General features: G+C 40.2%; 1 protein-coding gene across 1 annotated transcript in view; it reads right to left on the minus strand.

The window, feature by feature from the left end:
• The window catches only part of LOC121893697 (E3 ubiquitin-protein ligase RNF123), a 159,015-nt gene that overhangs the window by 3,054 nt on the left and 141,588 nt on the right, over positions 1–14,373 (minus strand). The window contains exon 39 of the mRNA XM_042405646.1: positions 1,759–1,844. Coding sequence (XP_042261580.1) covers positions 1,759–1,844 — 86 coding nt within the window. The remainder of the gene's footprint in view (positions 1–1,758; positions 1,845–14,373) is intronic.

The following is a 14,373-nucleotide window of genomic DNA, read 5'->3' on the forward strand; positions in this document are numbered from 1 at the left end:
ATCCTGTTCATTCATTTGTTGCAAATTTATCTTCGTTTGGTTTTTGGAAAGGTTTATTATTTTAATGACAGCTTTGGTTTTGTTCAGTCATGGAGTATCAGGTCAGATCAGCAGGGTTTTAACTGCTGAAAGTCTGGAAACCTGATGACTGTAATCTCAGAAATGTTAAAGAATATTTGTTATAATCATTAATTTTAATCATGTGAAGAATCATCAACACAGTTATCAGGACTTGATGAGCTCTCCAAGGTGCTGATCCTGCTGCTGGCAGCAGCTAGAAGCTGCAGATTTATTTCCTTCGTTAGTTTAATCATTATTATTTCATCATGTCATCATTTATTGATGCAGCAGGAAAGTCGATCTCTGTCTGATCTGTTGTTGTCCGTCTGTTTAAATACCTACATGATTACACGATTTGGTCAAATAATTAATCAATTTAATCCGTCATTACTGCGATTAGTTAATTCTGATAAATATTATGATGAAGCATTATGACAATGCAAATATATTAATATACACAATAATAATCTTTCTCATTGTGTGTAACAAGCAGAGTGAATGTTGTGCAGCCGCCTGTGTAGCTGCATCCTGATGATGCTCCTTAAAATAACAGTTTTACACGACGTCATTGACTTCAGACCAGGTTTCTGTTGGTCAGTCGCTCTCTGCTGCCTCAAGATAGCAACGCGCCAACAATGCGCCTGACCACACCTTCCTTTAAGACCAACACGCCCATGGACGCTCTGATGGGCGCGAGTGCATTTACTATTTTAACAACGTGGGTGCTTGGCGGGAAAATGACGAGTGCTTGGCGCCGCTCTGCGCCGGGCGTCAGAGACATAGAGAGTCTCATGGTGTCTCAGTGGAGGCTGGACGCTGAGCAGCATCATTTGTGTGCAGTAACAAACGAAATTTAACAAATTAAAGTGAAAGAATTATTTTATTAAAATTTAAATTATATTTGATTTATTGCTAAAATACCAAACTTACTCGGTTGTCATGGTGATTATGGGCAACGCCGGGATATAAAAACACTGTTCTTATAGAGAAACGGTCACTTTGTGTTACATCATGTTATAATGAAATATTGATTGTTAACACAACCAATCAATTATGGAAATATCATCCTGAGTAGAGCTGAAGGCTGAATACTATCCTACTATATAATAACAGATACAGAAATCTCTCTGTGTGTGACCTTCATCAGTCCAACCATCATCACACCTGCACCACTGTCCTGGAGACATAAACAAAACGTCTCTAAAGCCTCTGACCTCTGACCTCTGACCTCTGACCTGTGGAGGAGGGGAGTGAAAACACTATTATCCACCCAGGATGGATAATAAATTGATTTAAATAATGTTTGAATGATTGTAATATAAGATCCCAGCGTGGAGGAGAAATGTGTTTTATGTTGTATGTGCAGCAAACACCTCACAGCCTTCAATAAACTCACTGTAACCAGTTCTTGCTTGACAATTTCCTTCCTGAAAATGTCTTCTAATGATCAAGTTACTGCATGAAAGAAAAATACTTTTGATCATACTTGAAAAAAAAAAGACTTTTTCTGACTGGATTTGACTCAGACAAACAGAGTTTGTGCAGCTCAGAGATCAAAGGTCTGACAGCTGCAGCAGCCGCGAGCAGCTGGAATGAACTCAAACAAACGTTTCCTCCATGTTCCCAGTCAGGAGGCAGGAGGACGGTGGAGATGAAACACGTGTGTGTGTGTGTGTGTGTGTGTGTGTGTTGACTCACTTGCAGGACTTGTGGGAACAAGGCTTGAAAATGGCGGAGATGGAGTGAGCGTAGCAGATGGGGCAGAGGTCTTCTTCACTGGTTGGCTACAAGCAGAAAGAAGAAGAAGAAGAAGAAGAAGAAAACAGGTTATTGTGAACTGTTGGACATCTGACGGAGCTTCTTCAACCAGCTGAGAGTTAGTGTGAGTTCCTGATGGAGACGTTAACACCGTTCAAGATGAAACTTTAATTTATTTCTTTATCAAATGTTTGATTTTCTTTCTCTGTCGTCAAACTGGGGACAAACTTTCTAAGAGTTTTGGTCACATATTTATCTCATATTTGAAAAACAGAGGTGGATGTTTTGTTATAAAAAATATTATCTAACAGACTTTAAAGACATATTTGTGGCTCACTGTATATGACTGAATCTGTTTTTGTTGTTTTGTTTGTTTGTTTGTTGCATCGGGAGGAGGGAATGTTGGACAGTTTCATGAAATGGAAAATAATAAAGAGACGTTTCTTCTCTTTACAGCTCAGTCAGCTTTTTCCTCCGTTTCTCTCACAACACAAACCTTTCTTCTTCTTCTTTGGTTTATTAACTGGTACGTGTCTACCAATATTCTAAAGTATGAAGCTACAGCCAGCAGCTGGTTAGCTTCACTTAGCTTAGCATGGCTCTGTCCAAAGGAAACACATCACAGACACATTTAAATTCATCTGTACAGCTGCGTTCAGACTGTCTCAGCGTCTGTGGAGAGATGATTTGTAATCAGGCTCATCGTTAGTGGATCATTACAGACTGTTTCTCAGTCAACTCGCTGTCAACTTCCTGTCATTTAAATCCCGTCCGGAGTGACGTCCTTGCATTTTAAAGTGGATCTCTGACTTTTTTTTTCCTTCTGCAGCATTTTATCTGCTCAGAGTGAAATTTGACTTTTGTGTGAAAATGTTTTTGCTGATCTGACAGACGGAAACATGCTAACAGCGACGAATCAGCCTGTTTGAACCGATATGACACAAACAAATAAAAGTCCCATCAAAGCTGATCAGATGGTCTGTTGTAGGTCGGAGCTGCTGTTCTTTCAGACTCGTTTTTACACCTGATTTGTTCACATTTAGTCAAACAGTCTCCATTAAAGTCCTGTGAATCAGCTGTTTGCAGCTTCCTGTCTGCAGTGTAACATGATGTTCACTGTCATACTGAAGGAAACGTGGAGGTTTATTGGTGATGGACGTCAGTGATAATGATCCTCAGGAAGTGTAATTCACACTGAATTATATCAACATGTGTTTCATGTGTTCAGATTTGAGTCGTTACTCCGAGAAGGAGGACGAGTTCTGACTTTATCTATTACAGACCAGATCCTGTCAAAATAAAATGCCGTCAGGAAGCAGGAGCTCAACTACCGAGGAGCGCGATATTTAACTCCTCTTATTCTCAGATACCAGTAATGCAGAATCATCAGCTGACAACACAGCTTACATTTCACATCAGCTGGTGGATCATTTATAAGAAATAAAAGAGGCCCTAAAATAGAGCCTTGCGGGACGCCACGTATGACGAACCTGTAAACAAACCTGTAAACAAACCTGTAAACAAACCTGCCGGTATTGAAACATTAGTCACATGTAAGTTTCAGGATCTCTGCCCTCGTAGAGCAACATCATAACTGACTTTCCTGTCAGCATCTCCAGCCCCAGTGCATCATGGGACATCTGTGTTAACACACCAGGGGTGTCAGAGGGGAAACACACGTCAGCGCCACCATCACACCCGTGCTCTTCACACGTTCACTTTTCATGCCGTCATACGTTTTTAACTTTGAAACCTTTCGTCACTTCTCTCTCCTCCACCCTGCTGTGCCCCCCCCCACCCCACCACCACCCCCCTTCTCTTCTTCTTCTCCTCTTCCTCTCCACTCGTCTTTTTTCTAACTTTGGATCCAACCCTCTCTCTGTCTTTCCCTTCACAGCATGTTGCCTCCAACCAATCAACACCTGGGTCCTCCTCCTCCTCCTCCTCCTCCTCCTCCTCCTCTTCTTCCTCTTCCTCTTCATTTTGTCTCCCCCTCTGTGTAACTTCACCCCCCCGCTGAACGCGAGCTGTCAGGCTGCTGCAGAGCACCGTTACACCAGAAAGTACAAAAAGCTGAAAGCATTTGTGATGCAAATGTGAGACGATCATGTTTTAATGAAGAATGTGAAAAATATAATAACGTTCTGGATTCACTTCATTTTACGGTCCTGTAATTTCCTACTAATTTTCTGATAATATTCTAATCATTTTCCTTCAGTTATTATGTTATTTGGCATTAATTAAACTCCAATATGTATTCGTTAGTCATTATAGGATTTATAGAAACTGCAGATTACAGTTTATTTAGGTATTCATTTATTTTGAAATGTTCTTTTTTAATGTGTTAATATACTTCAGTTCATTTTATTTTCATTTATTTATTCATCTTTTTAAAAAGTTTGTTTTATTTCTCAAGTTTTACACTTTGTTGTTATTGAAAAATGTTTTATTAGACTTCAGACTGAACGAGCTCAGCGAATAATAATCGTTTGTTGTCATTAAAGCACAAAAGGACTAAGAAATAAAAAAACTAATGTTCTATTTCTTTGATCTGAGTGGGACTGTCTGCTGCGGTTCTGCAGTGTTTCTTCGTCTCTTCTCTCCGCCGCAGCTCGTCGTCTTCCTGTCATGTCGTTAGCGTAGCCTTTGCCACCTCTGCCTTCGACCTTCTCCACTTTCATTCCTTCATCAATTCTCATTTCTTTTCTCTGTTTTCCTCTCACCTCTCACCTCACCTCCACTAATCCCCCTGCATAACAGAAAGAAATCAATGCTCTTCCTCTTCTTCCTCCCACTTTCCCTCTGTGTTGATTGTTCATTTGAGTCTCGGTGGCTCTCAGCAGCTGCACCTTTGACACCTCGTTCGCTGCCGTCTGTCCTTTTTATTTCAGCCTTCAGCTTTTTCTTTAACTCCCTCGTTTCACATCGACACTCAAGGCTTTCAGCTGACAGCTTCAGGCAGAGCGGCTAATCGTTTAGTGTCTCGCAGCGGTTTGACTATTGATGAAGAAATTATCTGCTGTCAGAGACAGTGTGAGCTTTGTTTCCAAAAATCAAATCCAATCTGTGACTCTCCTTCATCTCTCCTGTTAGCTGTTTATTAACTGAAGAAGACTTCAGTAGGTCTGGATTTAAGGAGGATTATTCAGGATGCACATCACAGATGATGATGATGATGATGATGATGATGATGTGCCCGGGAAGTCACACCGTCTCTAAAAATATGTGTTTCATGTTTGTGAGTTATGACTCAAAGGAGTTGAATTTTTGAGGCTCACGTTTCTCACTCGCCAACATCTTTAAACACTTTGAACGTGCAGCGACGTTCTCATCACAGTCAGATGTATAAATGTGTAGCAGAGCAGTCAGCTGAGTTCAGGAATAAAATAAATATCACAACAAAATCTGTCTGATGCGGCGCAGAGATGGAACAGCAGAGACTCGAGAGGAGGTCGGTATTAATGTGTGTTTGTGCCAAAAAAAAAAAAAAACGGCGTCATGATGGCAGACGCTCAGAGAGTCGGAGGGTCCGCGGGAGGACGACGGGGGGGGGGGGGTCATGTGATCGGTGCAGGCATGAAAAAGGAAAATGTGTCTGGTCTCGGGTGAGCTGAAGGATGCCAAAAATAAAGAAGCACGGCGGCTTTACGAAGAAGAGAAGGGCAAACATCAACAGCATGGGGTGAAGAAGAAGAAAAAAACGCAGGCGGGGACAGATGACAGAGAATTATAAAGATAAGACGAGGAGGATTAAAAGAGAGAATAAGTTACAAACTAATGAAGCAGAACAACAGACGGAGGGCTGAGACTAACAGCTGCATTATCTGTTCGTCTGTCATTTCAAAATACACCAGTTTAGTAGATATTAAGTTTTTAAAAAATGCCATTAATGACATTTTTAGATGTCTGGTTTTGTCTGACCAACAGTCCAAAACTCAAATATATTCAGTTTACGATGACATAAAACAGAAAATCTACAAATGATCCCAACTGAACCAGTTAGTCTAGTAACAGCCAATAATAATTATTAAACGGTCAAACCATATGAGAGTCCAGCAGCTGTTTCTGTTGTCATTTTTAGCGTTTTAAACCTTCCATCTGCGAGGTGACCTGTCTACAGCGGTCTGCCATCATTGCAGAAAGGAACAGATGTTTGGTGGAAAGGTCGCAGGATGCTCGGTCAGTGATGTGTGGAGGGAAGATAAGACAGAACAAAAGCATGAGAACGTCTTCATTCCTGTCATCCTGAATATGAAAGCGTGTTTAAATGGCTGACTTAATCCCTCAAACTCTGCCTTTTTCTTTCTTCTTTTTTCTTATGTTTAAATAAAAATCATCCTTCTACCTGTAGAGTTGTGAGGAGATATTTCAGGTGTCCGATGTCAGCGACTCACAGTCTCTGATCAGCTGTGTTAGAAAATATCTGGTTCTTTTATTTAAAAGAACTGAAGGGGAGACTACGACTCCCATGGTGCATTTCAGCAAGAAACAGCCAATCACCAACCTTGAAATCCTGTCATGTCTCATTACACTGTTGAGAAAACTGATTTTACAATAATTTCTGTCACTTATATAACTTCTCGTTACATTAACCAGGAGAGTCCTGAGTTTCTATGTTCAGTAACCAAACAGTCCAAGATGGCAGCCGAGTCAGTCCGTTGTCTGTGTGTCAGTACCATGGATGTATAATAAGAGCTGGATAGGGCGCCGCCGCTCAGCCTTACAGCTAATTTTTCTCAGTGGTCACTTGCGTTATTGCAGAGAAAAATCCTCCTGCAGCCCAAAAAGGATTTTCCCCCATAGACCACCATCGTAGAAGAGACGCCTGTAAAACTGTTGAAAAGACGCCTCAAACTGCAAACAACGTCAATTATGACTCTTTGTATTATGAACTTTTGATTCATGGAGGTTTTATGTTTGTAAAACTTTCCTCAAGCCGAGAAAAGTGTATTAAAATCCGTGATGTCCTCACAATGTAAAGTCTATGGGCCGAGCGCAAACTTGTGGGGGGCGGGGCCAGCGGGGGAAACACTACGGCGCATATTCAGTGGGCCGCACAACGCCAAAGCAAACCCGGAAGCTAGAAACTTTTTTTGGTGTATGCGCCAGGCGAGCAGTTCCTATAGGACTGACTGGGCGCCATTTTTAGTCCGGTATCCAGCTCTTCCATGCTCAGTACCTGAACTCTCTCTATGTTTGTATGTGTGATATTTTATGTCATTTGTTCTTTCCGAGAACATCTTCCCTTCAGTCTGGGATCTCTAGATGATACATTTTTATTAGATGTTGTTTGATTGCCACAGAACTCTAAATCTGGACTTTTTGAGGCCCAGACTCACCTGGAATCCACCTGCTGGAGCACAGCACCAAAAGGGGGACCAGAGCAGCACTCTACAGATCCTCTAAGTGGTTCAGTGGTAGACTCTAACTATCCTATCTGCACTCACAGTGGATTACCTGCTTTATTTCCACCCTGAATTAAAGACCCCCCTCCTGCTGCCTCGTAGCACGCTGACTGTGAATATCAGGACCCTGGCTGAGGTGGACTGACTGTGTTCCTCCTGGTCTACAGATCTGACCGCCTCCACCTGGTTTGTTCTCAACACAACAGCGTTTAAGTTGGCATCATGTATTTCTTTATGTTCCTGACGCTTATTCAGTGTAACTTTGGATTAAATGAACTAGATGGGCACAACAGGGAGAGTGAATTCACCTTGTTACACTCCAGACGACTCTCGACTTCTCTGACGAGGACTGTTTAGTCTTATCATCAATCAGTCCACTTCATCAACTGGAGATTTCCCATTTTCAAGTTCAAGTCAACAAGATCCTCTATCTTCAGAGTCTAATGCTGTTAGAGGACTATTTTATCATCTCAGAGGACTCTTTCTGGCAGTTTGTAGGCGACGGCGGTCCTCGTAAATCATTTCCTGTCAAACTGAAATTGCAGTATATGGTTATGCTTTTAGTGATGTTATCTGGAAATGTTCAGCCCAACGCCGGGCCGACCACCTCTGTGCAATGTTTACCCACTCGATTAAAAATAGAACAGGCCTTATACACTTAAATGTTAGAAGTCTTGTTCCTAAAATGGTTATGATCGAGATCTGAGCAAATACAACCAACGGTCACATATAACGTTTCAATCCAAAACTTGGCTCAACAAATTGGACTGATCAGGCAGGTAAAGGAGGTGGGGTTGCCATGTATGTCAAATCCAAGTTAATTAGCTCTGTAACTGTTAATTACTAAAGCTAAACAGTTTGAGGTCCTGGCCATCAAAGCGGGTGTATCTGCTATAGACGCCCGTCTGCCTCAAAGGATGCTTTCAAATCTATTTCAGATATTTCACACGAATTAAAGGATTCTGAATTCGTCCTTATGAGTGATCTAAACTGGGACTAGGACATGGACAACAGATTGTTTTAAAGACCTGTGTAACTCCTTAAACCTTGAGGAACTCATTAATGCACCAACAAGACCAAATCCTAAAGCACAAAATAAATCTACCTCGCTCACATAAATACACCTCAACTGGCATATTTTGCAGTGATGTTAGTGATCATTGTGCAACTGCTTGTGTCAGGAATATAAAAGTCCACAAGATAAAACTGATATCATTATTAAAAGATATTTTAAAAGCTTTGCAGAGCAGGCTTTCCTACATGATTTGTATTACAGGGATCTTAGCAGAGTAACTCTGATTCAGGATGTTGAACTGGTACGGGAATATTTTCACTCAATGTTCCAGTCTATCTCTAATAAACATGTTCCCATTAAGAAGTTTATGACAGGGTCAATCTCTAAGGTGAAACAGCTAGCCTGCCTCTATCTACAGGTAAGAGTCCACCTGCAGAACCTTGTTACATCTCATTTGTTTGATCCATGAAAAAACCAAAGTGTTAAAACAACAATTCACAATTTTACCTTGCGGCAGGGTAAGGCTAGCTGTTCTTTATGCTAATCTATGCTAACTGGCTAGTCGCTGTAGCTTCATATTTAGTGTACAGACATGAGAGAGGAGTCAATCTGAACATCTGACTCACAGCAAGATCATGAATGAAGCGTTTTTCCCATATTCCTTCATATTCCAGACAGTCCAGTTTCAGATTGAACTCTGTTTCTTAAAACTAATCCTTCTTGACTTTCATAGAAAACATGAAACTCACAGACACACACACACACACACACACACTTTTGGGGACATAACACAGACTTGCATTAATTTCCTGGAGACTTAACCTATCCGTAACCACTAACCTAAGAATCAGCTTTTTCCCAATTGGGGCCACAGCTTTTGTCCCCAATTATACAAGCTGTCGCTGATCAACGGGTCTGAGATTTGTCCCCAAAAGTAGCCTATGACAGACCCACACACACACACACACACACACACACACACTGCGGTACAGTGTGATAATGAAAGGTCATGTGGATCTGCAGAGTCAGGGCTCACTTCCTCTCCTGGTTGTGGAGATAAGGAGAAAATGAGATTGTTTTAGCAGAGTAGTGACTCAGGATCTCAGGACTGATAGCTTTGGAAGGACTGTCGTCCACCACCGCAGCATATAAATGTAAATGGGATTAAAAACCATCTTCTAGTGTCTTACATGGTGCGCATTTAAAACCCTACAGTGGTGGAAGAAGTACGCAGATCCTTTACTTGAGTAAAAGTACAAATACAACAATGTAAAAATACTCAACTGTGAGTAAAATTTCTGCAAAGTACATAAGTATTATGAGCTTGATGTAGTTAAAGTATTGCAGTAAAAGTACATAAGTATTATGAGCTTGATGTAGTTAAAGTATTGCAGTAAAAGTACATAAGTATTATGAGCTTGATGTAGTTAAAGTACTGCAGTAAAAGTACATAAGTATTATGAGCTTGATGTAGTTAAAGTATTGCAGTAAAAGTACATAAGTATTATGAGCTTGATGTAGTGAAAGTATTGCAGTAAAAGTACATAAGTATTATGAGCTTGATGTAGTTAAAGTATTGCAGTAAAAGTACATAAGTATTATGAGCTTGATGTAGTTAAAGTATTGCAGTAAAAGTACATAAGTATTATGAGCTTGATGTAGTTAAAGTATTGCAGTAAAAGTAGTGGTTTGGTCCCTCTGACTGATATATTATTATATATGACATCATTAGATTATTAATAGTGAAGCATCAGTGTTAGAGCAGCATGTTACTGTTGTAGCTGCTGGAGGTGGAGCTAGTTTACACTACTTTATATACAGTTAGCTAGTTTAGTCCAGTGGTTCCCAACCTAGGGGTCGGGGCCCTCCAAAGGGTCAGCAGATAAATCTGAGGGGTGGTGAGATGATTAATGGGAGAGGAAAGAAGAAAAAACAAAGTTCTGATACACAAATCTGTTTTCAGTTTTTGGACTTTTTCTCTAATCTTTGATTTTTGCTGAAATATTGGATCATTTGAACATTTATTGAAATGAAAGCATGTGAGAAGTTTAGAGGGAAAAATCACTATTTGGTGGAGCTGTTAACAACTCATAGACATGTGAAATGTGTCCCCGACTACACACTGCTTTTTGTAAGACGTCAAAAGCCAAAAAGGTTGGAAACCACTGGTTTCATCTTTAACAATGTGTTGTATTTTAAAAGCTTGTTATATTATCCATTGTGTCAAATCTTCATCTGAAAAGTAACTAAAGCTGTCAAATAAATGTAGTGGAGTAGAAAGTACAATATTTCCCTCTGAAATGTAGAAAGTAGCATCACATGGAAATACTCAAGTAAAGTACAAGTACCTCAACATTATACAGTACCTGAGTAAATATACTTTCCACCACTGGAACCCTTCTTACTGTATGTATTTATCAGCTTCATGCAGCTAAACTACACAAATCAGTTTTCAGTTTTTGGACTAAAGGTACAACATGTTTAAAGTAGCAGGAATGTAAAGTTCTAGTTGAGGACTCGACATGTTACACGTCTGAGAAGAAGAGACATAAAGGAGGTAGTTAACAGTGGAGTATCAGGAGGTGACTGAAGACGTTAAAACCTGTTTTTCTGGTGTCATGTTGAGATGTGGAGGTGATGAAACCTGAACGCTGCTCTGAACAGGAGGTGAAAATCAGAGCTGACGCTTCACTAATGGCCTTCTGACTGTGAACCGTCACACACAACAGCCGACACATGCACGTCTCCGTCTCCATCTATCAGTTCACTGACGGGAGACTGTTACTGTACATTACAGCGTTATTCAGACCTGACAGCACATTTAGGGAAAAGGCCAACAGCTCCTGCTGAGTGAAAGGACGAGGTGTGACAGGCATCATGCATCCAGTTTAATGACAACAGCCCTGCAGTGAATTCAGCTATTTAGACATTTGAAATTCATATTTAGTATTTTTGTCAGTAATAAGAGGCTCTCTGTGCATCTTCCAGCAGCTGAATCAGCAGAGAGAAACCATCTGCAGCCTTTCAGTGTAAAATGTCTCTTAGATATCAGATTTTGTTAAAGCTTCATTCTCCTCGTACACACTGCAACACCAGACTCCTTCCAACGTTTTAACATGTAATAAAAAGATGTGTTTTTACCCGGCGTAGTGCTCTACAAGCTGCACTAACAATTTTATCTTTATGCACAAGATATATTCATTTTAGTCTTAAATTTAATTCCAGTGTAGGTCAAACATTGTGACCAACATTTCAAACTGAATTTAAAGGATGAGGGTTAATAAGTATTGATGTTAATTGATGCAGTCTGAACCCGAGTCGCTCTCAGCTGTAAAGATCAACACATTTATCAGAAAGGTCGACACACTGAAAATCATCAGACACCAGCTGACTGCTGCTTGTTTTACAACACGTACAAACACATATAATCCCCTCTCTTCCTCTGTTTAGAGCAGAACCCTCGCAGCTTTAGAGCCCGGCTCTCTCTCCAGGCCCTCTCTCTCCAGGCTCTGTGGATCCGGTTGCCCGGACATCTCAAACTGTTGTCTTGGCAAACGTAAGCAAACAAGAAAAGTGTCGGCTGGGTTTATGGAAACATTGAGAGAAGGAGAGCCATCAGACGGCAGCACCAGACCAGCCGGACAGCTTTTCAAACAGCCTAATGATTTAACAACAGCTGAGGGTGGCATCTGCAGGGACACGTACAGGACCAGCTCCCGTCCACACAGCCAGACTCCTCTTTCCATTAAGACATGTAGAGCTGCACAACTAGTCGATTCATGGATGGACTAGTTTAATACTCAAATCATCATGTTAGTGATCTTTTTAAGGAAAAAAAGCCATAAATTTGCTGGTTCCAGCTTCTTAAATGTGATGATCTGAAGCTTTTCTGTGTCACACATGACAGTAAACTGATTATCTTTAGATTTTGGACTGTTGATCCGACAAAACAACTGTTCACTACCAAACATCACATCTCTTTCATAACTAACATGAGCCCCTTTTCAACCAAAAACTTCCAGGAACTACAGAACCAAAGGAACTGACCTCATTCCTGTTTGTGTTTCCACTGCACCTGAAGAACCAGCTAGATTAGAGAAATTACACCCTGTGTGAAAATCAACCGGCTTTGAGTGAATAAACGAGGCTACGCAAAGTATAGTTTCATCAGAAGTTGGTGGTATAGACTACGTCATATGTGTGTTTCATGTTGACGGCAGAAACACATTAAGTCTTTTTCAAAAAGGCAAAAACAACCTCAGAAAGCATAAAAACTTTTTTGTGAAACTGAGGAAGTTTTTTTAAAATTTTGCTGTTTCCTTGAAACTTTTCTAACGCGACACTTCAAACTGCTCATAAAAATACGTTGATGGAAACACGACTACAGACACTTCTGAGACTTAAGTCTTGGATTTCTTCTCCTTTCATTGCTTAAACGTTGTTTCTTCATTCTCTGGTTAACATGTGTAACTCTAATAATCAGTAAAAATCCAGTACATACATGAAATACAGTATGATGTGATTCGCTTTAGAAAACGACAGGAATTTTCTGAAATATCTTTGTTGGTTCAATATTTATGTTTTAACAGCCTTTAACAAATGTCGTTACCCATAAGTCCCGGAGGCTCGCAGGTTAAACAGCTGTGGTTCAGGAGGTAGAGCAGGTCATCCACTAATCCTGGTTCCTCCTCCAGTCCACATAGTGAAGTGTCTTTGGACAAGATACTGAACCCTGATTGCTCCTGATGACATCAGTGTGTGAATGTGTGTGAACGGGTAGTTTAGGAAGTGTGTTTGGAGTGTTTGGAAGACTATAAAGGTGTAATAATACAAGTACAGTTCATTTACTGTTTAGTCAGATGTAAATGTCTGACAGCAGCGGTCTGACATCATGAAAGTAAACTCCAGGAACACAAAGACCGATGAAAGAAAAGCTGAACTAGAGATTGTGTTACAGAAGCTAGACAGGAAGTGACATCATGACTTCGGCTCTTTATTTAGTAATGAATTAATTTCCCAAATATATTGTTTAAAAAAATGTATTCTAGTATTCTTCCTGAAAGTCTTCTTTTAGGAATGTCTGCAAGAGTTTTTACTTTACTGACATGTTTCCCTTCAATCACACACTAATACAGACTCTCCGTCTCTTCTTCCCTCGCATGATAAAAGGTCGATGGATTGTCATGAAAAATGGAGGAACTCTTTTAGTTCCACTGATAAATGTTTAACAGTCAGATGAGGAGAGGGACGGCCGGTTCGCTCCGTCTCTCTATAAACATTTATCTCAACTTTTATTGCTGGTTGCAGTTTCTCAAATGTGTTGATTTGAAGCTTTTCTGTGTTTTATATAAACTGAATATGTTTAGATGTTGGACTGTTGATCAGACAAAACGAGACACTTGAGGACATCATCTTCAATCAACACCTTAAAGGGTAAAAATCATTTCTGTTATTTATTTCCTGTTCTGATGTCAGATGTTAAACATGGCCGAAGTTCAGAGACTTGAGACTTGCAAGTCAAAAGTCAGGCGACTTTTTTCTCGTATTACTCTGACTTTTTCTCATAATATTGTAATTTTTCTGGTAATTTGCCAAATTTTTCTTGTAATGTCACAACTTTTCTTCTTAAAATGTTCCTATTTTTTCAAGTAATATTTTTACAACTTTTTCTTCTTGTATTATTATGACTTTTGTTCTAGTAATATGTCGGCTCATCACATGTACATCGCATAAACATCTGTCCTATTAAACACTAATGCAGATGTGATTCAGCTCCAACATGTATGGATGGATTTGAGAAGTTGACATTTAGAGTAAAGAAGGAGAAGAAGAAGTGAAATCCTGCTACTATAGTTTGTTTACGTAGCCTCCGGAGCCGGAGGAAGCTTCCTGAAGCTGACCAATCAGAACAGAGTGGGCTCATCGGGAGGCGGGCCTTAAAGAGACAGGAGCTAAAACGGCCTGTTTCAGACAGAGGCTGAACTGAGGGGCTGCATAAAGGACCAGTAGAAGATAAATAAGGAGTTTTTAACTGGAAATCATGCAAAGATATTCCAGTAGAGCTCTAGAATATAAATATACACCTGGAAATGTGCAGAGTATGTGTCCTTTTTAATCAATAATGAAAGTAATTGT

Source organism: Thunnus maccoyii, chromosome 3 (genome assembly GCF_910596095.1).
Source record: "Thunnus maccoyii chromosome 3, fThuMac1.1, whole genome shotgun sequence".
NCBI lineage: Eukaryota > Metazoa > Chordata > Actinopteri > Scombriformes > Scombridae > Thunnus > Thunnus maccoyii.